This window comes from Coturnix japonica, chromosome 4 (assembly GCF_001577835.2).
Source record: "Coturnix japonica isolate 7356 chromosome 4, Coturnix japonica 2.1, whole genome shotgun sequence".
Lineage (NCBI taxonomy): Eukaryota > Metazoa > Chordata > Aves > Galliformes > Phasianidae > Coturnix > Coturnix japonica.
This window is the reverse complement of record NC_029519.1, coordinates 27,129,917-27,157,452: the sequence shown is the minus strand read 5'-3', so window position 1 is coordinate 27,157,452 and position 27,536 is coordinate 27,129,917. Positions and strand designations below refer to the sequence as shown.

The 27,536-nt window shown below is 36.4% G+C and overlaps 2 protein-coding genes across 5 annotated transcripts in view; one reads left to right on the top strand and one right to left on the bottom strand.

Moving 5' to 3' along the window:
* ANAPC10 (anaphase promoting complex subunit 10) overlaps positions 1 to 27,536 on the top strand; it is a 216,393-nt gene that overhangs the window by 85,461 nt on the left and 103,396 nt on the right. For 2 of the 4 annotated variants that reach the window (XR_001554833.2, XM_015861107.2), the window contains exon 5: positions 3,758 to 3,840. Coding sequence is in view for 2 of the 4 variants with exons in the window: in XM_015861107.2 (XP_015716593.1) it covers positions 3,758 to 3,840 (83 nt within the window). In the remaining 2 variants the exon portion in view is untranslated. Of the gene's footprint in view, positions 1 to 3,757; positions 3,844 to 5,847; positions 5,997 to 27,536 lie in introns of those variants that run through there. The other 2 variants (XM_015861105.2, XR_004307086.1) reach the window with 2 other exon arrangements.
* HHIP (hedgehog interacting protein) overlaps positions 1 to 27,536 on the bottom strand; it is a 73,576-nt gene that overhangs the window by 13,439 nt on the left and 32,601 nt on the right. The window contains exons 5-11 of the mRNA XM_015861102.2: positions 11,187 to 11,338; positions 10,570 to 10,743; positions 9,399 to 9,542; positions 8,472 to 8,593; positions 6,357 to 6,480; positions 5,608 to 5,738; positions 4,990 to 5,071 (exon numbers count right to left, since the gene is read on the bottom strand). Coding sequence (XP_015716588.1) covers positions 4,990 to 5,071; positions 5,608 to 5,738; positions 6,357 to 6,480; positions 8,472 to 8,593; positions 9,399 to 9,542; positions 10,570 to 10,743; positions 11,187 to 11,338 — 929 coding nt within the window. The remainder of the gene's footprint in view (positions 1 to 4,989; positions 5,072 to 5,607; positions 5,739 to 6,356; positions 6,481 to 8,471; positions 8,594 to 9,398; positions 9,543 to 10,569; positions 10,744 to 11,186; positions 11,339 to 27,536) is intronic.

Sequence of the window (27,536 nt, the reverse complement as noted above, 5' to 3'; positions counted from 1 at the left end):
GGGATAGTAACTTTCTGAACAGAAAGAAATCATACGGCCCACCTGGGCTGGTGAGAGCATTCACCAACAAAATTTGCTCATTCTGCAGACAGCCTGAGGTAGTAGCTTCACCATATTTATTTACTATATAAACTACATATACTATAACCCACCAGAACTATGTTGCAGATCACTCTAGTACTGTATGTTTCTGAGCTTCCTTTTTCAGAGTAATTAAGGTCTTCAAGGTGGCTACGCTTTCACGAATACTGCTTTTACACCTTACAATCACTCTTCTCTCATGGTAAAAAAATAAAATCACTGACATTCTTGTAAGGGGCTGAACATTGTCAAAATGAGATATAACCTAGATATAATTCAGTAATGTTTGAAATTGTTCTGTTTGAAAAGACTCTTTGATAGTGGACATCTCAGAAGGCAGCATTGGAAATGATGAATAGAATTACACACTCTGGAGGGGCATGAAAGAGGAATGAGACGGTTTGAGTCAAGTTCAAGTTTCAGCCCAGTGGAAAGCAGCTATTTTGGCTGCTGATAGAAAACACATTGAGATCCAGATCTATAAGGTGTTAAACATATGGAGAGGAAGAGGAATTCTTTTTACATCTGCAAGGACACTTAAACTCCGCCTTCCTTTCTAAAAATTATCTGCTAGCTCCAGTGAGCCACACTGTTAACACTGTTATTTATCAACTTTGAAGTTGTGGTATAGACAGTTGCAAACATAACTTCAGAGGGAAACAGCAGTACATGACCATCCTTCAAATTTCTGTGTGTTTAGTTTCATCTTTCAAATGGAATTCTTTTGCATTCCCTGTCACTTTTCCCTGTGCTTATCCCTGTCCCTTATTTCCTCTGAACCTTTATCATTTTATCTAGAATTTGCTCAGGAGTAAAAACAATCTTAACTGTTCTAAAAGAAGACTCACAAAGCCACACTATGGCCGTGCTACCAACCAGAAAAGTTTGTTTTCTTTCTTTCTTCTTGGTTTGCCCCCCCAGATAGTTTTCATAGAACAGCTGGTAGTACTGTTAAGATTACAGCTGACAGAAACTTATCAGTGATATTTCCTATTAAAATATGCATTTTTTAATGTTGCCTGCATATGATTTTCTCCTCTCATGATACAAAAGGATTGTATTCTCATTTCTAACAGGTTTGTCTCCAACATTCTCTGTTATTGACTAACTTGAATATTTGTGCTAAAACGTTTTCTTTATCATCATTTATATAATTATTTTTTCTATAAATGTTGCAGTGGTTACTGTTAGAATGTAATTGTAGTAATAGACAGAAAAATTATAATATAGGAAACATAATAGCTAGGAAGTTTTACCTTTATTTTGGTTACAAAGAGAATTTATAAAATACTTTTAATTTGCACTGATCTTTTAGAACATCTGACTATCACTGTCTTTTATTTGAGAACCGTGTGACTTTGCTCTTTCTCCCTCTGCTTTCTCATTTGTTTCTTGCCTTTGAAAGTATCTTACTTCTCATAATGTTCCTTTTTTATTTTTATTTTTTTAATAGCCATCAATGAATGGCTGTAATTATAACTCAGGAAAGTAAAAGATCTGTTATCTTAACCTATTTATCTTTTTTTTTTGTGTGTTTGTAATTGTTAAGGCTTCCCTTGTCTCCTCCAACTGGAAAGTTATATTAGGGTACTACCCATACTCTTCATTCTATTCAGTTGTGCTAATACATGGTATATATATGTTTTGCAGCACCTCATATTCTTAGTTTTTAAATTCAGGCTGTAATTTTTCAGTTTCAGATTTATCACTACATGGTCTAAGAGCTCCCAGGTATCAATGTGTCATTACAACAGCACTGTTATGGAGAGAGGGATTATTCAGTTCTGTGTTTTTCACAGGAAGCTGTTTAGTTTTTGACATGAAGTAAGCAGAAGTTTCCTGTGGTACCCCATGTTCTGTGTTTCAAGCTATTTTGATGGAGGTATTCTCATTCTCTGTGTTTATCATATTTATTCATTTTCTCATATCACCTCCATGTAGCCTCTCATTTTTATTACAATCCTAAGGTTTTAGGATTGGACCTTCCCATTACTCATAACTGAAGATTCATGCAAAGAGTTCCTTGGAGTACTCTCATCCTCTGCTCTTCTCATGCTTTAACAAGCTCACTTCTTTTGAAAACTATCTACTGCTAGTGATATCCAAGTAACAGGTTTCTTTCTTGAGCTCTTTGAGGCAAAGAAGTTGGGGGCACAGTTATATTTGTGAGTTTGTTTATGCTCTACTTTTCTATAAAGATCAAATGAAACAAAATCCCATATCTCTTTGTAACATCTATTATTTAGAATAAGAGGGTAATTTGGTAAGCTTGTACTAGCTTATGAACAACCACTAGAAGATTGTTTTGGTAATTTTTAATTTCCAGCAAGGAATGATAATTGTACTCTTCCGTAGTGCCCCATACATGGAAGGAAGGCACTCTCTCAAATAGATTAATCTGCCAGGGGCTACCCCGCACAAAGCTTCGTTATGGATATCTAAGCAATGAATTTCTAAGGTGTGCCAAATCAGTACCTCAGTGACATTATACCTCATGCTCATAGCCTACGTGAAGCACTTTTGTGTATTAGAAAGCTCACTGTGTTTGACTTTGCACTTTTATTTGATGTATTTATATGTTGTGTATCTTGAGGAAGGCATTAAACAGAACAGCAAAATATCACTATGCAAAAAATATATTAGCCTGTGATTAGCAATTAATATATTAATATTAATTCATAGAGCTTTACATAAGCATTTGCCAAAGCCATGGAATTTTTAAATTGTTTAGAAGTGTAATATGAAATTTGTGTGATGTGGTAAGTAGAGCTGCAGTGCTCTTTTGTGTGTTTTCACTTAAAAACCAGCCATGGTAATGAGATGAAAACAACCCAGCCAAACTCAAAACTTTTCCTGAATGAAAACTGTCCATGTTTCTAAAAAGTGTTACCAAACACTACATCCCTTTGCCACAGTCTGTTTAATCTCAAACGCATGCCAATTTACAAAAGTATTTTATAGTTTTCTGGTTACTTTCACCAGTAACCAAACACAGTCTTGACCGTTTTCCATACATGAAAACAGCCAAACGTGAGTGCAGCAATGGGAGGTCTGGCCTTTCAGGTATGTCAGCTGAAGACCACCCTACTGGAGAACAAAAAGCCGAGGTCAAACAAGGCAGCACCATGTAATTAGATACTAATAGTGGATTTAGGGTGTAAAATTCACTTAAAACCATACACCATCAGTCTAAACAATCCCAATAAGAATGGCAAGTTTTGTTCTAAAAAAATATTTTTAATACCAGAAAGCATAAATAAAACATCCATAATAGCCTTGACTGATAGACTGCAGTAACATCTGCTTCCAAATTAGTTGCCACAGATTTGGATAGCATAATTAAAAAACAGTGAAACCCAACTGTGACTTATAGTAAGTACAGTGTGCACCCAGTGTCACAAATTTCTTTTCAGTTTTACGTGTTGTCTTAATACCAGGGTTTTGAGTTTAAATTCCAGCAAGAAAATAAATACTTCTCTCATACAGTCAGCATCAAAATAAAAAATAGATGTCTGGCTGTAAGTGATGCTCAAGGGTAAACATGCTGAAGTAGACAATAAACTGATACATGGATAATAATCTAGGTTGTTTTTGTGGGGATGATGAGTTCAACATATGACAGACTTGATTTCTGTTGGCTCTTTCATTTTGTGTTAATTTTTGATTTTTTTTGCAGAATGGATGTGGCTTTATCATTCCATGGACTTGTCATGGAGCAGCAAGATCCATAACGAAGAAAATGGTTATTCACCAGTCAAAGTAAGTGCTTGTTACCTTCTCTTGTTGCTGCTGGGGCTGCATAGGGGACTAGCTTTTTGCAGTCTTTCCTAGTTCCCTGACATTCTCATAGCTGTAGCTGCTTTGCAAAATACTTGAAAGTAATCACATCCCAAGAAACTCTGGTTTGGATTGTCATGTATTCTAGTTTTACAGCTGGGAAATTAAATAACTGTATCGATTATATTAATTTTGTATCTTATGAATCATTTGGGTGGGATTCATAAACCTCTTGGAAACAGCAGATGAAACAAATGTTTGTGACTTGAGTGTATTTTTGTCACATGGTCCAAGGATGTAAGTTTTCTTTCACTAGATTCTCTTTCATGCTCCAAACCTTCCTAGTAAGATATGGATGAATGCAGGGACATAGAAGAAGCTTGAAAACTAGTAAGCAGTAACAGAAAACAGACACTGAGGACTGGGTCCTCTCTATTCTTCTCAGTTGGTAGCATCTTCTAGACAACAGCACAGATGTTTGGAAAAGACTGAATTTGTCCCTCACAGCTGGTAGCAAGACTGAAATTGTGAGGAAGTGAAACTGGAACTGAGAAGGTAGTAGCTGGTAGCTATCCGGTATACAGAGTAGATATTGTCAACCATTACTAACCTTTTGTGCCAACTCTATTTGTGAACTGTCACAGTGCAGTGGCAGACAAGGAAGCAGCAGCCTTGGGAGGAATTCTAGTATTCTGCCTTCTGTAGGCACTGTATAAGCTTTGAAGAACCTACAATTCATTTGGCTTAAGATCTACCAGGAGCATTTTTTTCTTGTGCTGATCCACATGGTTCCATTTTAAATGTGTCTAAACTATGAAAATATACAAAAAATGTGAATCTTAAGTGGGAAAGTAGTCAGCACTTACTGTGATGCTAAAGAGTAAAAATTAGAGGCAACTACATTTCTGTTGTTCTGACAGTCACTTTCTATGAGAGTGATTATTTAAGTGAATTTATCCTGCTTGCTGCTGGTGTTACATTTGCTTATAAGAAACTTCTGCACTAAAAATATTCCTTCTTACATAAATGTAAGTATTGTACAGTGTAGCTACACGGAAAGAACTACATTTTTGTTTTGTTTTTTAAGCTGTTGAAGGGAAGACTAATCTTAGGGACTAGTGCAATGCTCACCTTTTCGGATCAATGATCTTGTAGAGTTTTCCATTGTGAGTCTGTGTCATACTTTTACTGCTTGATAATATGTAAATCTCGCCTGTTAAAGAAATCAATACATGAATTAGATCTCATTTCTTAAAATGTCAAACACTTGTGGTCTAGCTATATATGCACGATGAGGTTAAAAATATTTTAGAGAGAACACTCCCAGCTGAAATACACTGCAGAATCATTGCTATCTGAAAATTTAAATAATTTATTTTTTCATATTGTACCTAATTGGCAAAAAATATATGACGGGGGATTTATGTATTAAAACGAGGATCCATGTGCTCATGCAATACCTCTGCCCATCTGTAACACTGGAAATAAAAACAAGCATATGACTTGTGTCAGAGTGAGTGACAGAGTTCACAGAATGTGAGAGAAAATAAGAACCTTTGACCCTTTCTCTTAACAGCTCTTCTTACACAGCTGGTAAGGTGTGGTTGAAACAGCAGTGTAGACAGCTTTGGCAAAGGAAAGCCAGCCATCAGATTTCTTCTTTTTAAACATTTACTACGGTTTCAAATGGTTTAACTAGCAATACTTATAAGACTTATAATTTAGAAACATATATTTTTTTCTATTTACCTTGTTCATCTTCACCAAATCCCAAGACAGGGCCTGAAAAGAAACCTCTACATGAACCGCTGTTGCCAAGACAGAGGGGTTTCTCTTGCCACTGTTTAGTTGCAGGATTCTGTTGCAGCGTTAAAAAATTTCTGCATTCAAAAACACAGAAAGCAAGTTGTTATATTACACTTGCAGGAAGTAGCTCCTAAGGCAGATCTATGCAGTTCATCATCTTATTTTCTCCCTTTTATTTTTCAGATGCCTAAAAAGCATAGAATTCCCCTTCCTGTCATTCAAACATTACAAAATTAGGTTTTGCTGCATTGTATCTAGTCATTTGTGAATGCTGACCTATTTGGCATGGGAAAACTATACACTTGCAATTAAAAAGCATTCATCTTGCTCCATCAATGCTTCCAGAAGACCCAGAAAGTTTTCCTTATCTCATCAGGTAAATCAGTTTGGCAAACAATTTCATGATTAACATTTACTTCCATTATAAAGTAAATGATGAATGTAAAGTGTGAAGTTAGTGTCTTTTTCTGTACTTTATTCCAAGGATTAGAAATGTTACCTATGTTGCCCTCCATTAGAATGTCATTCTGCTTGATTCCAAATGTAGAATTTAATCTACATCATCGCGCTGCTACTTTGGCAAAGCGACGCAATATAAAAAAGTCTGTTGCTGTTCTTTCACACAGGAAGCTCATAACAAAATATACCTCATGTACATTTTATGTTTAAGGGTGAAATTATAACAAACTTACCCATTACGGTCTCCAAATACATAACTTCCATAGAGCCTTTCAGACTGGCAACCGCGATAGATAAATCCACCAACCAAGGCTCCACTGCTGAATGGTTTGAATTCTAAAAGTGAAGGCTCACTTTCTAAAAAGGAACTACCATAGTGTTAGATCATATGCAGTATCATGTTTTGATTCACATTTATGAAAAGGGTTATTACTTTCAGAAATAAATTAATTCCCTTTAAATGATCCTCAAAATTCAAGGCGTAGAGCTGGAAATCAAGCATTAGGACAATCAGAAAATTGCAACGAAAGCTGCTGCGAAACAGTTAATTGGGAATTTAGGTAGGGGACACTATAATTACCTTCTTCCATGTGCACAGACCAAGAGAATAAAACTATATCAGGATTAGGTCAGACCTCCATTTAAGTTAATGTGATTACTGCTATTAACTTTTATGTGTCAATACAGTCTACAGAATAGATCTCTTGAACTTCAGGAACACAATTAAGCTCCCTTCACTGAAAAGGGGGCTTATACCTCACCAGTATCCAAGAGCACAAATTCCAGTGATTTTCAGCAGAACTTGTTTTCAAAGCAGTTCGGTGGGTTAAGAAACTCTTTCAAATCACATTTTTGAATACATCATGTTTGTCGTGTTCCATAAAACACCAATACTGCTGGATGTAGCTTTTTATGGTAATTCTTTGTGCTGCTACTTCAATTGTAGTTCCTATACTTTTTTTTTTTTTTTTTTTTAACAAAGCTGCAATTTATTCACATCAATTAATATCTTTGATATCGTTTCAATGTAAATGTGCCAATGCATTCAAATACTGCTTAAGGTAAACGTAGGCTCGAATTGAAATGCCAACTGCTTAATTTTAAATTAAGCCACAGCCAACAGAACTTTTTCTTTCATAGGAACTTTGTTTTTAGCTGGAGTGCTCTCTGCAGGTCTTTGAAAAAGGAATTTCCCAGATTGTTCTACAAGAGTAAGAGCTGAAATTCTGTGTTGGAGAAAAGGATGATGAGCCTTTTTTATTTAAGCAGTTGACCCACAGCATCGCATTAAAATTGGCAAGCTCTTCTGGATAGACACAATACTGCTTAGTTTACTCTGCAATAAAGATGCAGTCAAAATTCCATAGAAGCAGTGGTTTACCAAATACTGTTCTTTGGTTTGGCTTTCATAAAATGCACACAGCAAATACATGCAGCAACTGAAGTAGAACAATTGCATTACACATTAGGATTATGATACAAGTCAGCACAACTGTGTTACTGGGGATGTGAATAAAACTTTTAAAAGTTATGTTTCAGGAAATAGGTCGGTTATTGACGCTTTTGAAATTTACCACCTTTACCACCATGAATTAGGAGCTGCTAAATGGTCAAACGAGACAGATGATAGCTAAGATTAACTCTCCTGGCTCTCCTGACCTAGCAAATGATCTTGGTATCAGAGTTGAAGATTGAAGTTTTGAGAGGCAATCATACTGATTCAGAGAGAGCACATAAAACACTCAAAAATTTTAAGTTACTAATTGTGTTTATCCTATTGCAATCTGAACTAATCTTTTATTATGAAGTAGTAGCATAGTGCATTTCTCTGAGCAAGTTGTTCATTTTTAGTAACATTTAAACACAGAGCTCAGTCATTTCCCTGTTTGGTTTTAGTCTGTTGTTGTCTTTCTCATTTTTTCCATTATAGGAAGCACATTACATGAGGTTTCCATTCTGTACCTTACAAGGTTATTTGTGAATGACTAAGTATATATTTTCATCACTTCGTGATATTCCAAAATCTTTTCCTTATAAGCTGTCATTTGCAACTACAATGAGATCTTTGAGTGACTGACAACTGATATATTTTTCAAATCTTATTTATAGTCCCTTAAATTTGGTTTTGTCTTTCATCTTTTATCTTCTTGTACTTCAGTTATATCTTCTGTAAGTTACCCACAATGCAGTCAATGCAGTAAGTTAACTATTATGGCATTACCATCCTTTATCTTTTGTTTTCTGCTTTCCTTCTATTATTCCATAGTCACAGGACCCTCCTGTTTCCATTGGCTTTACCCTGGATGGAAACTCCCACTTAGGTTAGCTTTACCTTGGATGGAACTTACCATAGTCTTTACCCTTTATTATCTGTAAGATTCTTGCTGAAGATCTGTTCTTTCCATTTGAATCTGAGCAAAGTATTGTCAAATTGATGTTTACATCTGCTGGGTGGTGATCCACAGCACATCTTAAAACAAAAAATAGAAGAAAAATCCATGTGATATACAAGCTCATAATGTGCAGCTCTCTAACAATAGTATGAAGCATCACATTTTGAAGGATTACTCTTTGTCGCTTCCCCTGCACCATGGGGGGCAAATCTGTACTTTCACCTAGCGACTGAATGTACTGTACTCAGTATCACTGGAGATGAACACCGCTTTAGCCAAGCTAGGTGAGAAATTTTTCACTGCTAAGAAGACCAAGAATTTATTCCTTATCTGAACAAATGAATTTCTCTCTTTTTTTTTTTTTTCCAAACAATGACTTTAAATGTCTCTTCAGTACTACCCTCCACCTAATTTACTGAATTATGTGTTGTTTAGTTAAAGTGTTGCTTTCTTACTTGTTGTTGTTTAGATTTCACCAGATGTTCTTAATTTTTTTCTATGCCTTTTTTTTCCCCCTCACTCAAGATTCTACTGTTCTTATTTCTGATTCCAATCCCAGCTATGTTTTCCCAGCTCTCAGCTTTAAGTTCTCTTGTTTCATAGGAAAAGGAAACATAGAGGTGAAAAAAACCAAAACATGCCAGTACTTTGTTTCTGTCATTTTAAGTCTTAACTTTTAAAAGTTGTATATTTTCTCCATTGCTTTTGTCATTGTACAGTTGTTTGCAACTGTGACATATATGTGGACATGGAGAAGTTGCAGTTAAAAAGTTCATGAGTGCCTCTATTATGCAGATTTTGCTAACAGATTAAATACAGTATTTCTGGCTGAAAACAGTACCTGCTTCAGGTTAATTCAATTTATGACTGTAATGTTCTTACCGGCCTGGATTGTGGAGTCCATGTGCAAAAATTTCAGGAGGTTGATTTGTGCTATTAAAGTGTGGGTTGCTCCGTGGTATGGAATAAGGGACACTGCACAGGTCAGTATTTACATCAAGGCGTAATACAGAACCTGTAAAATCACTGAGAAAGTTGGAGGATAAAGTAATTGTTTTTTAAAAGTACTTTGCATACAATGCTACAATGAGACACTAAAACAAACCACCTACTTTACTTAACAATTACATCTGGTTTGGTTTTACAGCATGGGTGAGTCTTAAGAACTATAGCAGAACTCAATGAAGATTCATTTTGGTTAATATGTCTCATTGTTATGTCTACCGTAGGACTCTTCTGACCACTGTGCTGAGTAGTAACTTGTTAGCAAGATCACCTTTCTGTATGGCAGTATCTGTTTCAGTCTCTCCTGTATTCTATATTAATTTAAAATGAAGTAAAGCACAACTCTCTTGTCTTGGTGTTAAGCATATCCTGTCTGTAAAGGTCAGGAACACCTGTTGTTCTATGGAGCCTAAGAGACCTTTGAGTTGAGCAACTTCTTTTAAGTCTGGAAAGGCTTAATACTACTCTTTCTCTAAATTAAAGCAAGCTTTGGGCCAACATTTTGCATCCTAATATAGGTTGGTGTTTTGGGTAACCTGATCTTGTTAAAGGTGTCCCTACTCACGGTGGAGGAACTGCCATCTCAACCAAAGCACTTCTGTGATTCTATAGCATAGTGACAAAAGGTTGAAGCTGTTTGAAAAAACTGTGTAGGCAGAACCAAAGTACTATAGCTAAATACATTCTCTAGACAATTTCATAAGTGATACGGTGTTGTTATTGACTCTGGTGTGTGTCTGTTGGAACATTTGCTCAATAAAGCTGTCCCGCTCACAGAATAATAGCTTGGAAAAAAATATATCTAATCTGTGTTTAAATAGAATTAGATATGCTAGTGAGGACTCCAATATTTACAGGGTTTGATAGAAAACACCTATATGATGTCTCTAAGTAGCAAGATTGTTCTGAAAATTAACTGTTGGCTTAATTCAGTTGCGGAAAATAGTGAGGTGAGATAATTAAGAGAGCATGAGTAGGATTTTTGCTGACAACTGGTTAGTCATTTTTGAGTGTGACTCCAAAGTCTATCCATTGGTAGCTTTTGTACCTTAAACCATCCATTTCTTCCATATCGTCGAGAGTAATCATGCCATCTCCAAGGAAAACGTACAAGAAGCCATCTGGGCCAAACAGAAGCTGCCCTCCTAGATGTTTTCGATGTAGTTCTGCCACTTCTAAAAACACTCTTGCTGTTCTTACATCAACTTGTTGTGGATTTTTCCTGCAATGCAAAAATATGAAAACAGTTTTCACAGCTCACTATCATTGGCTTTCATTCTAAAAATAAATGTGAGTCATTCAAATCATACTTTAAGATGAGGATGTTGCAACTTGGTATAAAAATGTCAAACAATAATTTTTGAGAAATTGCAATTTTCCAGCATTCTCAAAAAAATTATTTTGCTTCCCATACACAAGTAGGAAATAAATATAATTTAAAAATGACAGAACAAATAAAAAGAAAGAGACTTAAAACAAATAAATCAGTATACTAACTGGTGTTCCAAAACTACTGTTTGAAATAAACATCAGCAATAAATTTTCTGCAAGCGCTCAAGTATATGCTTTGTAGATCTGGTAGTTCGTTTCAGAAGCAGAGTATACTAAAATGAGGAAGGTTGCTGGTAAATACAGAATTTGTGATTTTTAGACTTCTACTGATACCTGGATACTGTGTATTCTACCACCCTAAGGATGTGATCATGAGGTCCAATAGCCCACCGTTCTTGGTTGGTGGTATAAGACACATACAGCTTTCCATTTTTCTTGTAATTGGGATGGAATGCAAGGCTTAACAGTCCTCTTTCATCTCCTCCCTGCAGTCAAATGAAAAACACAAAGAATTGTGAAGTTAATTATGTTCTTTATTGTGTTGCAGCTGGAACCCAAAAAAAAGTTTCTTTCTTGTGGATAATCTTTGCCCAAACTCTTTTATTTCTTTCCTGACTACTGCACAAAAAGGATTATAAAACATTTCACTTTGGGGAACTCTTTAAGTTAGAACAAGACAATTGTCTCATGTAGTTATCTATGCACAAGTCTCTTGCGCCATTTTTGTGGAGTGATTTGTGTATGTAATCTTTGGGAAGCCATGAAGACAAGTTTAAGTGCTGTGAAGGATTCTTTGCTGGGTTACTAGGTTGCTTGTAATTCGTAGAGGACAAATAAAAAGGTCTATAATCAGCAGTCGGTTCTAATCCAAGTATCCAAAACCTAAAACACAGTGCTTGCTGCCAGCTCCCACTGTCTTGGCAATATGTTTAGAAAACAGTTAAATTGCTTGTGTAATATGTAAACCTTTGTTTTACCCTGGAGGCAGCAACATCAGTTGTCACAACTATGGTGGTCTGTTCATCATAGCTAGTATACTGTAGGTAATAAGCAGCCTTGGTCTCTGTACAGAGAAACCATAGTTTTTACATGTGGTCCTTCAATGGAAAGGTTTTTGTTATTTTTTAAAATAAAAATAGAAAAAAAATCCCCAAACAACTTTCTTTTGTTATTACGTTTGCCACGAAGATTAGTACAGTTGTATGTTAAACATCAAATCCGTGTAATGTACTGTGACAATGCAAAAACACTATGTATTTAAACAGAAGGCAGTTTTCCCCTCTGGCTTCTAAAAAAGGTATGTAACGTTACTATGACTAAAATTTTAGTTGTATAAATTAAGAATAAAACTTCATTTGTTTCTTTGAAGGTAGTTCTGAGAAGTAAAAGCTGGTGTGCAGAAATAAACAGAGTATTTAATTAGCAGTTCAAATTCAGTTCAGAGATAGGGTTATTCACAAGCTGATAGTTGCTTTGGAATTTAACTCGGGGTCTGTCAGCATTTCAAAACCAGTGGCTCTGTTGTAGATTCAAGCACCCTGGCTGTACTCATAAGCAGACAACATTTTGCAACTCTACCACATCCACAATAAGTAATTTTAAATTAGAACAGAGAATGAAGCTTTTTAAATGTATTCGCAGTTCTGAGTGATGGATGAGCCTGCCTTCCTAATGAAAGATGTCTCACAAAAGCCCTAATTGGGAAACTGCACAGTTTAACTTATTTTAATTTGATACAATTGCCATCCTTCCTTTTTTTTAATCACAACAAACAAAGAGAAACCTGATTCAGAAATGGAGATGTAAATAGGTCAAGTCATTTCCACACAGAAAGATTGGTGCGATGAAATCCGAATCCTCCTAATTTAGAGGCAGACAAAATTTGCTGATTTGTTTGCTTGAAAAAAATTAGATTTGGGGGTTATCCAACAGGTCAGATTTGATAGTCCTGTTAGAGCCTATCATTTGCTGTCACTGTGAACGAAGGGACTGGTAATCTAGCTCTTTCTCCTTTACAAGCCAAAAATAATTCTGCAGCTGAGTCTGAGCCGATTGTAGGTGTTATTGTATGAGTTTCTAAGAGTTTTGACCAAACTGCTCTGATGAAGTCTAAAGTAAACAGAGGCAAATCGGTAAGGCATATTGTAAAGATTCCTAATGATGAATCTGTCTGTTATGCCCAGACAAAGACAGTCCTATTTCATCTCCTGAGTGTTGAGTGCAACTCATTTAAGGGCCCAGGAATGTCAATGAGTCACACTAGGCCGACCACTCAAGGTGAGTTATTGGAAGTATTAGTTAGAGCAGATCATTCTGTTACTATGCTGAAGATTTTATTTAGCACTCAATTTCATTGAAGCAGTCTCAGCATGAAAGTGAAGTTGATGAAAGAGCAAACAGGTGAAAATTGAATTAAGAGCTTTTAATGAAGTACCCACAAAGTAAGAACTTGACAAATGAAACTCAGGACCTCTAAGGTACTAAATACAGCAAGTTGCATTCATAGGATCAGGCCATTGTATCTACTAATTGCAGTTTTGCATTATTCTACTATACTGCAATGTATTACTTACTTTGTATCTGCAATGCATCTATTGCTTCCTGAAAAATCATGCTGCTTTCTGTTTTTCCAAGTAACCCAATGACACCATACTCTGAAAGGTCAATCTACTCTTGCATTTAATCACACCATTGGAAAGATACTGAAATCAGTGCAGCATCGATTAGATGACACAGTCAGTTAGAAATGTAGCTGAGTTCTTCCATACTTAGCTTTTGGGGGTTTGGAAAGCAGTTGTTCATGTGTACTTTCAGCTTTATCATTGGAATATCATTTCCAATTTCCAATTTTCCATGCCTATCATTTCCAATTTCATCACTGCCACAATTTCCATAACTTTTGAAATTATTTCTGTTGTGCTAGAAAGTATTATCAATTTCTGTAGAATTAGACATCTTACATTTTGGATAAGATCGAGAGATGTGCAGCAAGATCCCCTCAGTATTCATTTTGGTACTGTCAAACTGAGTAATTATTTACCAAATTTCAGATTTTCCCTCACAGAGTTATGCTCACTTCTGTTTTTCATCAGTGAACTTCTGATGTCTCCTGTGAAACCTGAAACACAGTCTTAGTTCTGTGGCTCTTTTAAGATTGGATACTGCATATCAAATTTATATATCTTTCCTGTGGCATCTTGACATTTTTTTCTTTTCAAGTTTCCCCTTAGATGAAGCCAGCGTCATCAAGCTGTGTATGACATATTAGCTTATACTGTTCTTCTCTACACAGTTTAAGGGAATTATCTTTAAGAGTTGCCAGTTGTGTAAGGAAGGTGAGAAGAACGAGACAAACCTTCTTATTCCATTGAGCTATCTCTTCATGACAAAGAATGAGGACTGGCTGAACTGAAGATTAATTATCTAAACATACTGTGGACTAGGGCCAATGAACAGTCTCCATCATAAGTAAACACGGAAGCTCACACTTCCGATGTTCGCCCATGTAGCTCTTCAGCTTGTACACTCTTCAACTAGTGGTAACTGCACATTTTGCATGGATGCTACATTTCTTTCAGCACTGATTTTCCTTAAGGCCAGATTATAAGCTTCAACAAAAGAGTTATGTGAAATAAAAAAAGCTTACCTTCAAAAACTAGTTTGATCTAATTTACGAGTGCAATTATTTTTATCAGAATTATATTATCATAAATCAGTACAAAGCTGAGTAAAGATTAATGGCATATATTTCACATTGTTTATTTTCATTTTCAAATGGTTGCTTAGATACAATATGTTAGCTCTAAAAGAATATTTTACTAGGAAGCAGTGATATTAGGTAACAAGGTTATATGTTATCATTATATACATTACATAGTATACGTAGGTCACTCTGAAAGTAATGCTGCCTATTTCTGTGGAAACTACAACAGATACAAGGACACAGCAAATCTGCAGTGACAAAATTCTGTTTTCCAGCATAACCACTACCATGAGCTATGCATTTTTGCCTCCAATGAACTAGAGCCTGCATGCTGCACTTGTAAACATCTGAATCAGTGGAGGTGACCCACTGTCACTGTCTCCACTGCTGAACTGAACCACCCACCGTCTCACTGTGCTCACATCCACTGTTTGGCCTCCAGAAATGGTCAGCAAGTGTCAGTAATGTCAGTGGGTGCCATTTTATCCACATGGAGGAATTCAGTGACACACCTTTGCTATGGACCTACTTCTAATGTCAGACACCATGTTGTCAGAGTGTCCCTCTGCTGCCATCTGTCACACAGCAACAACATGGAATGGAATATTGGCAGGAAGGTTCAACCTCTGCTGCCATACCACCAACATCCATCTCTGACACTGAGGCCAACATAACAAAATGGGAGGCATTACTTTTGGAGCAGCCCCCATACTTGAATGCAGACACAAATATAGCAGTTATTTTTCAGAGATGCTGCCATTTCATGATACAACCACATGTATTATTTCCTTTAGTGCATTGAGTATTACATGGGAATACTAAATTAATATCAATGACACTAAGCAGTTCATTTAAAGCATCAAGTATGATGTTTAATTAAATGATCTTAATAATAATTCATTTTAGTAAGCAACACCAGACGTATCAATTTACTTTCAGTACTCTGTGGCTGCACAGGAAATAACACTGGTAGAAGAATCAGAGTTTTCCTTTGAATTTTTTTTCAGCAGTCACTCACAATATTTGTGGTATTTATTCTTAAGAGCTTTTTCATTTGGACAAGCCCACTTTTACTTTAGCTATGAGTAGCAACTTAAAAAAAAAGATTTGTAGTGCCTTTTTAAAAAGTGCTTAAAATGTATATATTATAGTTACGATCACTATCATTTGTGATGTAAAATATCAACTGTATTGTCTTTATATCATTTGTTGTCATTTATTATTTTAAAACAAATAGATGGTAACTTGACTGCTTTTACCTTAGTTTATATCCTATGTAAAAAAATACCATCAGTAATATGCATTACCGTATGTTTGATATTAAGCAGTTTTATTTATTAAGGGCCTTGGGAAGAAGTCACTGAAACAGACAGTATGAGCTCTTCAAATAGAAGTTTCTAATTAGGAGATCCTGAAGGAATCTCTGCTTATTTGAACCTTCCTTGACTGGATCTTACTGTAGGGCAGAAGATCAATGTTAAGTATTTTTCTCAGAAGCAAACATTTGCTTAAATGACATGTTTTGGAAATTTGGCTCCAACACAGGATGGAAATTTGACTACAGCAGAAGTAGAAACCAGGAAAAGGTCTGCTGTCTGCTGCAAGGGCACACCTTCCTTGTTTTCCACAGCTGTATCAACTGTTCTAAGAAGCAGGAGTTCCCTCTGACAGGTGAAAGAGGACAAGAAGAAGAGCAGAAACCGATTGGGCTGTAGGTATGGTGTAGAAATGGAGCTCCCATAGACCTCTTGACTGTGAAAAACTTGAGTGTTTTGCTATCTGAACATCTGTGAGGCCTGAGGCCTCTGGCAAGGGAAGAATTTGTAACATAAGACATTTACCTTAGGGAAAAATGGGAAAAAAACCACACTGATGTAATGGTTGAGTATAGTATATATTCTGGACCCTATCTCCAAAGCATTTCCTTTTTCCTGTTTTGCTGCAAACGTGTTTTGTTGCTTTTTTCCCCCCACTCATTTATAATGGGCTTTGCATTTATCAAAATATATGTATACACATAAACTTTTATATATAAACATATATATATACACACACATATATATTTATACATATATATATTTAAAACTTAATTAAACAAAAATTTACATTTACGTTTAAACAGGAAAAGTATCTAGAGGGCAATACTCTTACTTAAGCACAAACCCTACTGACGTTAGATCTGGTTTTTGTTCAGATATGCTCAGGGCAGGATTTGGTTGAAAAACACTGATGGCCAAGTGCACCTTTCCTAAAAACACTTCATTTGTCTGTGGTGATATTAAAATGCTCTTTATTATTTTCCAAAGGAAAACTGAACTCTCCAATAAAATAATCAAGTCCCACTTCTTTAGTGCTCAGTGGGTCTGAGTGTAAGACCTATTTGAAGGAAGTAAGATAATAATATATGAGAACAGTTCTGCATGGATTTTGAGTGAGGCTGTTCTGCAAGCGTGGAAAAGTACATATTGACAGGAATTATGCCTACGTATACATTATGCAGGATAGTTTTTCAGAAAAAGAAGAACTCTGGAGTGGCCAGGACTTGAACAGAAGTAAGTAAAAATGGCTTAAGATGTAAAAGTAGCACTGGAACTTAGAACTTCAAATTTTCTTCTTAATTCTGTGGCAGCAGCAATAAAATTCTGGCATGGCCTTGTTCATTTTTTCTTTTCCTTACCTCCACAGTCCTTTGAAGTAGCCAGTCACTAAATGCAGGGCCTTTCACTTCTAGTCCTAGTCCTCTGTGCTTATTTTCTTAATTCCTCAGCTCCAGATTTTGCTGAACTGCTAGGCAAGTCTTTAATTTAATCCAGATGAAAATCCCCATCCCCTGATAACACCATTCTTTCTTCCTGTCCTTGTAAAGAATGTATACGAAACTATTCCATGCACAAACCCACAGCTTGCCTCCTTCACAGTCTTCTAGTAAGACAGGAATCCTGCTTTGACAGCTCTCTCAATTGTTGGTTAGAAACAGCTAAAAGCTTTGAGGCTGCCAACAGTCAGCCAATAACTGAGAGGTTTTGGGCAGAGTGACATATGACTGTGAGTGTGCTTGCAAGGAGGTGGCCATGCGCCCATGTGAGGTCTGCATCTGGACTGGGAAACTTTATGTACTCTACTACTTTAGGAGAATTGGAATAACAGAAGACAGTGGAAATCAGTCCCGGAAGAGGGAGATTCAAATAAAGACCAGATGATTATTGCATTCAGTAAAGCTGGCTCAAGAAGGTGTGAATTACACACTTTCCTGCACCACAGAGGTCTCTTGAGCTGTAAGCAGCATTCATCCTCTGGGAACACAGGTGGTGATTCCACCTATGTCCCCAGCTGGATTTATTTTCAAGGAAGCTTTACATTCCACCAGCAGTTCAGTGAGTGGTTCACCAGTGGAGGCCACTAAGGGAAGGTAAAAAGAATACTTCTTCTGATTTCCCTGGCATTCCTTCATCTTCTGGCTGTTTTTTATTTATTTTGCAAATCTCATGTCCTGTACTTTTCTTCTCTTTTCTTCCTCTGTCTTCTGTCAGCTTTTTAGCTTCATTAGTTGAGGCCTATTCTTTTACAGAACCAGCCTTCTAGGAAAGTGATACAGTTCCCTTCAAGTGGACAAGAGTGCAGTAAGTGTTAAGAAATTTACTGACCATGAAAATCTGTCACTAGCGGGGAGAATAGACTTGATTACCTTTGTATTTTTTCTCCTTTCTGTTACTTCTAAGCTTTACCCACCTTTCATGTCACTGCTGTTAGTAAAGGCCCTATTTTAATACCATCAAACTTTATGTTTTCCTGGACATGAGGAACACAAATTAATCTTGGGGATTTACTGTTTTACCAGCACTCTTATTTGACCATTGTAGTCTCAGACATCTGCTTGAGTTTTCTCATGTTCTCCTGACTATGCATCTACAAGATATCTTTATGTTTCAGGAGGATGTTTCACAAGAGCTTTCTTTTTTGTTAAAACACAGGATATAATGACAGAGAACTGTCAAAAAAAAAAAAAAAAAACATAAAAACTATAATTCAATAGAAAAGATGCTTTTAGATGGCACAACATTTCAACAGATCAATGCTGCTTTTATCACTGCTAAAGAAGATAGATATGTGCCATGAAAAAAATGATTGTGTGGTATAAAGAACACCCTGGGCTGCTAAAGTAAGCCTAGAGAGTATACACAAAAAAGCCTGCAGCACTTCAACATAAGTTGCAAGACTTCTTGTGCTGAGAGAGAGAAAAAGGATGTATGGTGACACATAGCAAATTTGACAGTGCTTATGTAAAATGAACCAACCTACAACAAATTCTATACTCTGATAATTGAAAACAAATTCATGCTGTTTTACCGAGACCACTTTATATGGAAATTTAGGGATATAATTCAGAACAGAATAACAGTAATTATCATACCCTCTGCATTAAATTAAAACCAGAAATGTTGATCTGTCTAATTGTAGGCATTAAAAATAACCAGTTGCAAAAAAGAGAGACGCAAATGGAAAGATGCCCTGATGGCATCACTCTGTTGCAAACAGTTCTGCTTTTCTCCTTTGGCTCTTAGTCGTCAACTGTGCTTACTTTTTCAAATTGCTAGGAGAATGCACTCACATGAGATACTTATTTAAATACTGTAGGTCAGCAGTAGAAGGCATCAAACCGCACCCATATTTAGAGTTGTACTGGGTCATCTTAGAGATCTTTTCCAGCCTTGTTGATTCTATGATTCTGTACAGAAAAGCCGAAAATATCTTTGCTGTTGCATGCATGCTAACAGGTATTAAAACTTGCTCAGAGATAGACAGAGGTGAGTTGCTGAATACAAAGTCTGCATCTTGCCAAAGGAAAGAAGAGAAAAGCAGGGGAAAAAAACACATCTTAAGGAATGCACGTTTGCTAGAGTGAAATATAGGACTAGAAGCATTTCTTTCCATCCACACCATTGTGTTTTTTTCCACAAAGCATTACTATAGTAATATTTTATATTTGTAACATAACCTCAATTTAACAACTCATCCTTATGAGTAGTTTTGAGAGAAGAGTGATTTCTGTAGCTTATCAAGCTCACAATAATCTACACTGCAAAATATAAAGGTGTTTTTGACTGAAGCTCATCTCTTTAGCAGATTTCTACCTTTAGATTCTGATTTTACATAATAAAAATTAAGAAATACAGGAGCTGCTCCAAAATTCATCCTCCCATTTTTGTTTTCTTGGTGTTTTGGCAGTAGAGGTTGAGCCTTCGCACCAATGTTTCAAGAGTAGTGACTTCTGAAATCAAAGGAAAACTCTGAATCTTCCACCAACATTGTTTCCTATGCAGCCACAGTGAGAGTACTGAAAATAAATTGATACATCTGGTGTAGCTTACTAAAATGAATTATTATTAAGATCATTTAATTAAAGATCATGCTTAAAATATGATTTGCTTTAAATGAACTGCTTAGTGTCAGTGATATTAGTTAACTATTCCCATGTAATACTCAGTGCATTAAAGGAAATAATACACGTGTTTGATCATGAAATGGCAGCGTCTCTGAAAAATAACTGCTGTATTTGTGTCTGCATTCAAGTATGAGGGCTGCTCCAAAAGTAATGCCTCCCATTGGCCTCAATGTCAGAGATGGCTGTTGGTGGTATGGCAGCGGAGGTTGACCCGTCTTGCCAGTATTCCATTCCATGTTGTTGCTGTGTGACAGATGGCAGCAGAGGGACACTCTGACAACATGGTGTCTCACATTAGAAGTGGAACCATAGCAAAGGTGTGTCACTGAATTCCTCCATGTGGATAAAATGGCACCCACTGACATTACTGACACTTGCTGACCATTTCTGGAGGCCAAACAGTGGACGTGAGCACAGTGAGACAGTGGGTGGTTCAGTTCAGCAGTGGAGACAGTGACAGTGGGTCACCTCCACTGATTCAGATGTTTAAAGTGCAGCATGCAGGCTCTAGTTCATTGGAGGCAAAAATGCATAGCTCATGGTAGTGGTTATGCTGGAAAACAGCATTTTATCACTGCAGATTTGCTGTGTCAAACAGTGTCACTGTGCTCCTTGTATCTGTTGTAGTTTCCACAGAAATAAATAGGAAGCATTACTTTTGGAGCAAGCCACGTATTTTCTGCAAGACATTTTAAAATGCCTTTACCTTGTTATTTTTAGAAACTGAAAAATAAAATGATGTGAAGGGTGTTTAGTAGGGAAATGTGACAGAATTTGAAAAATTTAGGTCCTTTAAAAGCATGGGCCAGAGACAAAAGCATTTGAAAGATTAAATGTAATTTTTGCTTATCATTGTTCACTTGTCCTTTTGCCTGGGGTTCTCTTATGGCAGAGCCAGCAGTAGTGTGAGGTTCTGTTGGTATGAAAAATGGGAACACATCACCTTAGCTGGCAGAAAATAATAATGCAAATTCTATAGATTAACCAAATGCTGTTCTCTAACATCTGAAGAACTTTTAGACTGCTGGAATCTGGATGCGTGAAGAAGCAGTTTTCAGCCTATATTTATCATCAGCATTCAGCATAGTTTTTGTAGTGATGTGTCGTATCTTCAAAGCAAATACTGGTTGCATATGTTGCTGGTTTTCTGAGAAGATGAATACGCTAAACATAATGTGAAAAATCAGAATTTGTGTTCTTAGAAGCTCTGTAAGTATTCTTCAACACTATGCAATCAGACATACAACAGATCTACTGTATGTCTGAAGACTAGAGAACTACGTTATGACTATTTACTTCTGAAACTGTTTATACCTCTGTTCTTTGTTCACTCCACTGTTTCACACAGTGAACAATCTTACATTACTGGCACAAATGCAAACAGAGAAGAAATTCAGAAGTCCAGCATCTGCTACTGAGTTTTAAGCGCAAATACATTTTAAGAGTATCTGTTGCCTGAAATCAAACTGTTTGACACTGAAGGACTTCACTTGTTGGAGCCCCAGTAGAAAGCCAGACAGGAAAAGCAAGCCAAACAAAAAAATGCTATCATTGCATCGTTTTTCAAACAAACTGTGCATGTACATCATGTTTTATACCTGGGTCAAAAAGTTACTTAAGTGAAAGCACCTTTGTATTTCTGAAAAAGCACTGAATGGGAGCTGCGAGGAAGAAAGTGATTTCTTTGGTACTGTCTGAGCATATTTCTCACTGGTATTTTGCCAAACCCTCTGGCCTAGCAGTGCCTCAGGAGCCGTGCAGCCAGGCAGAGCGCAGAAAGGCATCTGTCATGCAACTTACCTGAATTGTTGCTGTTAGAGCAACAACTTGGGTTTCATATACTGACACAAGTAATCAAATAATTTGAATTCTTTCAATGTCTTAGAAATATGTGTAATTTACCAGCTACATGAAAAGAAGGAGTAAATAAATCCAGAGCCATCCAGATTTTTCACTAACATTTTGTGAACACCAGAGGAAGCTAAAATAATCAAGTAATTTTGTGAATCGCTCATATAGATCTTGTCTGTACCTCTCAACTAACGTTGTGAAAGAAAAAATATTAATAATTTGAAGCTAGACATGAATATTTTTGTGAAATGTGCCAAATGGAAAAACCAGGGTGGTGGAGGATATACGGTTTGCTCTTCATGACTAAAATCTGTACATGAGAGGAGAATGATGGCAATCCACAGCCGTGTTGACAATTCAGACATACAGGAAATACCCTTGTAGGAAACTAATACCATCTGGGTTTGGCCCAAGATGTGTGAATGAGAAATATGTTTCTTGTTGAGAATGCGAAGATAGTTTTGGACATTGCAGAAAAGGAATGCGTATAAGCATGCACAGTTATAAAAATGAAATAGGGTGAGGCATTGCATGCATATGGAATAATTAGAGGAATATGTCTGTGTGCGTCAATAGCTGATGCAGACATAGAATTTCAGAATTCAGTTGTCCTAAGACAACCAGTAAATTATCACGGAAAATGTTTTCATTATAAGTGCCCAGGAGCCTACTGAGCAAGGGCTGTGTTTGAAAATGATGGTTTGTCTAAGCCATGGTGTTCCCTGATAGAAAGGGAGATTTACTTGTGACACATTATATGATAGGAGAAAAAAATAAAATAGTTTTGAAATTGTTGAAACATCCAGTTCTGATATTTGTAAAACTGGGAATTTAGATAATTTTGTTGGGTTGTTTTCAGTGTAGAAATTAGTTTTAGTTAAAAGAATGTCAACACTGAAATGGAATATTTCATTTGGCCCATCCTGAGAACCTTTCAGTTCACACTTGGTGAGAGTATGTTTTCAAAATCTCAGAATATTCTCACTCCTCTCTATCCTGTTCTTGCATTAACTGTCTGAGATTTTAGTGTCTGTTCTTGGCATAGGAAAGCACTCTGGTTTCTAAGGAAGCCACTGCCAGCATTCTGAGGTTCCTGAGACTCGCTGCCTGTGGGATGGATTTTTGCCTCTCCCTTGACACCCTCATCTACTTGTGAAAGCCCCAGCAATGCTGATTTTTCAGTTATTTGTGTGGCTAATGAATGTTGTGCATGGACAGGAAAACGTTCCAGGCTCTCATTTTGGTGCACATTCGACTTCTCTAGACTAGCCTGTAGCAATATCATCCTTTCTCTAAGTCCAGCCTCTAAACACCCTTTTTAAAGAACATTATTGAGAAGATAAAAGGTTTTCATTATATTCATGTCTGTCAAGATCCTGGATTAACCCTGTTCCAGACTCAAAGGCACATATTATAAATATTACCTGTTCCTTAACTGAGCCATGCTCATACGATGACAGCAAAATGTCTGTTATTGTATCTTGGGTCTTCATTTATTTTTCATCAGAGTTTGGACATACCTGAACAGGATTATTCTTATCACTGATGAGCACTGCTGTAGACATTAATCTAAGATGTATTAATTGTTGCAGTGCTTATCAGGAAGGAAAATTGAATTGGCCAGTTTGAATCTTTTATTTTCTGTCAGTTCTTAATATGTACTGACCCTGTGCAGCAGCCAAGATCTTTGAACAGAACGATCACAGTTTATAAAATAAAATGGTGCCAATATAGTAATGAAATACCACTGCATATCTTTTACTGATGGGTTACGGTCAGGTTGGCACAGACTACCTGAAGAAGCAGGTAGACTAGAGGCATGAACAGCAGACCACTGCAGAGTCTAACAGCTGCAAGTTGAAGCAGATGAGTGGGGCTGAGTTCAGTGCTGGCTAGCTGTGAATACAAGCCTCAGTTGTAAATCCATTTCTTGTTCTTTGGAAATGTGTCATTAGTACCTCTGAAGCTGAAGCTTCATTATAGAATTGTGTTATATTACTTCAACTAGGCTGTACACAAAGCATCACTTTCATTTGCATCTACTGTGGAACCTGCGTGTGTCTGCCTCTCAGGTCAGAACTTATGCCTGTGTAAGACTTGAACCTTCCAAGTTGTTTACGCTTATACACACACTCAGTACATACATATAGAAACATTCACTTGCATCCAGCATTTAGGTGAGCACAGAGCTGCTTGTACCTAACTTTCTAAATTCTTGTACAGTAAGAGTCTTTCTTGTAATCCCAGAAGGGGAACATGAGCAGATAAAAACATGCTTGATTTGCACATTGTAAGACTGAAGTAAACTGTGTTTGAACTACTTAAAAGTACTTATTTTATTGCAGAATAGAATACGTTAACATTCTTATGCCTAGGACATTCATTTCCAGTGTTGGGGAGAAAAAGGTTTGAAAGATATGCATTTCATACATGTGCTGGTGTTTTTAAACAACCCATTAAATTATGGTTGTACTATGTATTTTAAATATTTACATTTCTGAGTGGGGTTTAATTTTTATTCTGCCAAGCGCTGTAAATTCCTGTTTTCCTGAGGATTTTGGTGGAGGTGGAAAACCACTAATAATTTCTTCCTCTTGTTCACAGGACTTATATTCACCTTCATATTTAAAATTGAAGCAGACTTTTTCTGTTGAGGCTGATAAGGCTGTTCGGTCTCCTTTGGAGTAGGAAAGAAGAAAATTTCCTCTCTGTGATGGAAATGATAATTACCTTAATATAAAATTTTGTTTCATAAGGCCCTAACTCAGCAAGTATTTAGGCACGTGCATTACTTTTCTCTAGTGATAAAACCAGATACTCTGTGGAAGCTGATTCTTTTGAGTTTACGTTGACTTTTGATGTCAGTAAATGAGATCTGACACAATGGTGATGAGGGATTTTAATGATAAAGAAATGTTTCTGATTGGAAAAAAACCTGAGATTTTTCTCTTAATCAATCTGACCCTGTGATTTCATAAAGATCTCTTTATGGTCTGTAGCTAATGTGGTGGTTATGCAGCTAAAGGCATTATCTTCACATCATTATAATGAAACATAACACTGGTATCCCTGACTTTATTAGCCAGGCTTCATTGGTATCTGACGTTATATATTTCCTATTATAAATCTAAATAAGAACTTACATTGACCCGCATTAGACCAAACATTAAACAATTTACTAAGATTACAACTTTGAAAAGGAACTTATGAGAAAAAAAAAAAAAAAAAAGGAAAAAAAAAAAAAGCTTTTAGACCACCAAGAAACAACCATAAATTTAAGGAAATATGAGGTTTCCACCATGTGACTTCCCCTGCAGAGTTATGCAACAGACTGCTGTTACTTAAAGGTCATACAGAAAAAAATTATTGTACATTTTTTAAGAGATTTATAGTGTTTCTATTTATACAACTTATACATCAACAATTTAAAGGTATAGTATACTGGAGTGACAAATTAAAGTCTAATCCTTTTCAATCCTTGATAAAATAGAACGCTCTAATATAAGTCATATATATATACATAAGGTTTAAAAAACATATCTATATTAATTGATTTGATATGTGTGATGTAATAACTTGCTGTTTGTTATCTAATATGGATAATCATTTTTATCCTGCGAATCATTTACCAATGGAGTTCATTAGGGCAGCATTCTTTGTTGCATGCATTCCTTACACAGTGGTAACTCTGTAGAAGAGCTCTGCAATTCCATCTCAGAACTGACTGACTTTCAGTTTTGTGATGAATTTTGCCACCGACACTATCGCTTGTTTCAGGATGTCTTTGAGCTCAAAGGCATATCATTTACCAAAGTTGTTGCTGGGTTCTCTAGGGGCAGAAATCTGTAGCGCTGTGCAAAGGAACCACCCTTTAGTTATTCGCAGAGCTTTACTCACTTTGCTCTGAAATGAAGTTGCACCAGCTACACAGTAACTCAACCAAATTAAGGCAAAAGAGAAGACTGAGAGAGAACCATATCTTAAATTACAACAGCTGCTGTACCACTTATGTTTGATCTCAGCCATCACAGTCATCTCAACCTTAGACATCAGAAATGTTATTTCCCATGAAAACAAGTTTTCTCAGATACACAAAGGTTCCAGTATATGCAACCCCTATTAACATGCTCGGTCATAAGCGTTTTGATAAATCCATTTCCTCAGAGGTCAGATATAAACACATAGCTGAATGGGACACTCAAGTTCGACATACTAATAAGGTCATGGAATGAAGACAGATACTGTCAACAAGATTTGTCTCTACCTGGTATTATGGCCTAATCTTGTCCTTTGTAAAGAACTCAAGAATGCAGTCCAGATGGTGGGAAGTTCATAAAATCAGGGAGGGGAATTCTTCACAGGAGACAACCTTTGTGCTACTGTGCTGCTCACTAGATTTTATTTATGGAGTCCCAACTGACTTGAATCATTATGTACTGATGTCCATTGATGACTCTCATAGTACTTCTGTGGGGGATACCCTTCGTTTGGGCTTGGAAAATGATGTTCCTTACATTGCTGTGGCAGATAATGTTCTATTGGGTCTCCCTGACTACTGCTACCTCCAGCTTTGAAGATCATGTAAAATACCTAAGCAGCCCTTTGGAGCTGGAGCTGATAAAGTATTTGTTGCTAAGTTATCCTCAGTCCTTGGATTTCTGCATTCTTGCTGGAAAATAGACTCATACTGGTTTTGTGGATTTTGTGTGTCTCTGAAGCTCTGGCATGCTGTGATTTGCCTTTGCTTACTGAAGAAACAGATCACTATTCCTAGGCTGGTCATCACCCCTTCATCAGGGTAATTCATTTCCATACTAAGAGATTGTTGTTGAAAAATTTGGCTGCAACTGTGTCAGCAGAGTTTATAGGTTCATGGGCCAACCTAAGCAGCAATTAATTTAGACAAAGATGTGGTCATTTCCTATCTTTTATGAGCATTAAATATCACAAATTCTTTTCTTCTGGACAAAAAAAACATATTTATATATATAAATTTTATGTGTCAAATGACTCGAATAAGAGCTGGGAGCATCAATGGGATTTTAAAACATTAATGTCTTTTACAAATAAGAAAATCTCAAAGTGTTAGAAAAGAATAACAGGTACAGTATTTTAAAAGCTGGGTTTTTTGTTTGTTTTGTTTTTAAATATATATATAACTGTAAGTCTAGAGTTTCTGAGAGAAAACACTAATAAAAATTAGTCATCATTATGATGTCATTCTCATAATTTCCCTTGAAGTAAACTAGCAAGTACAAATAATATTTGTAATGTCTGACATCATCTATGTTGCTTTCCATTGCTCAAACTTTGAATTAAATTTAGTGATGTTTCCCATTTGTTAAAAGGAACACCTTCTGGGCAGAATGGATTCCATTAGGAAATCTTTTCTGAAGTTAAGCCATTTTTGTAAGTTGTTTGAGAAAACAAAAATAATAATGCCACACCGGGAGCGATAGGACTACAGCACTTGCAATTTGTCAGACATGTAGTCACCTGCAACAGCCACAGTTTCGGTCCTGTTTTGATAGAGTCTGACTGCTCACATGTCAAGGAAAATAAATAATAAAAAAATGAATGCTTTTCAGTGATGTTCTCCGTAAAAAGAAATGAGTGCCATAATTGTTTTACACAGGGACCATCACTGCCTCCCATATTAAGTTATGTCTATTTATTGTAGTTTGAT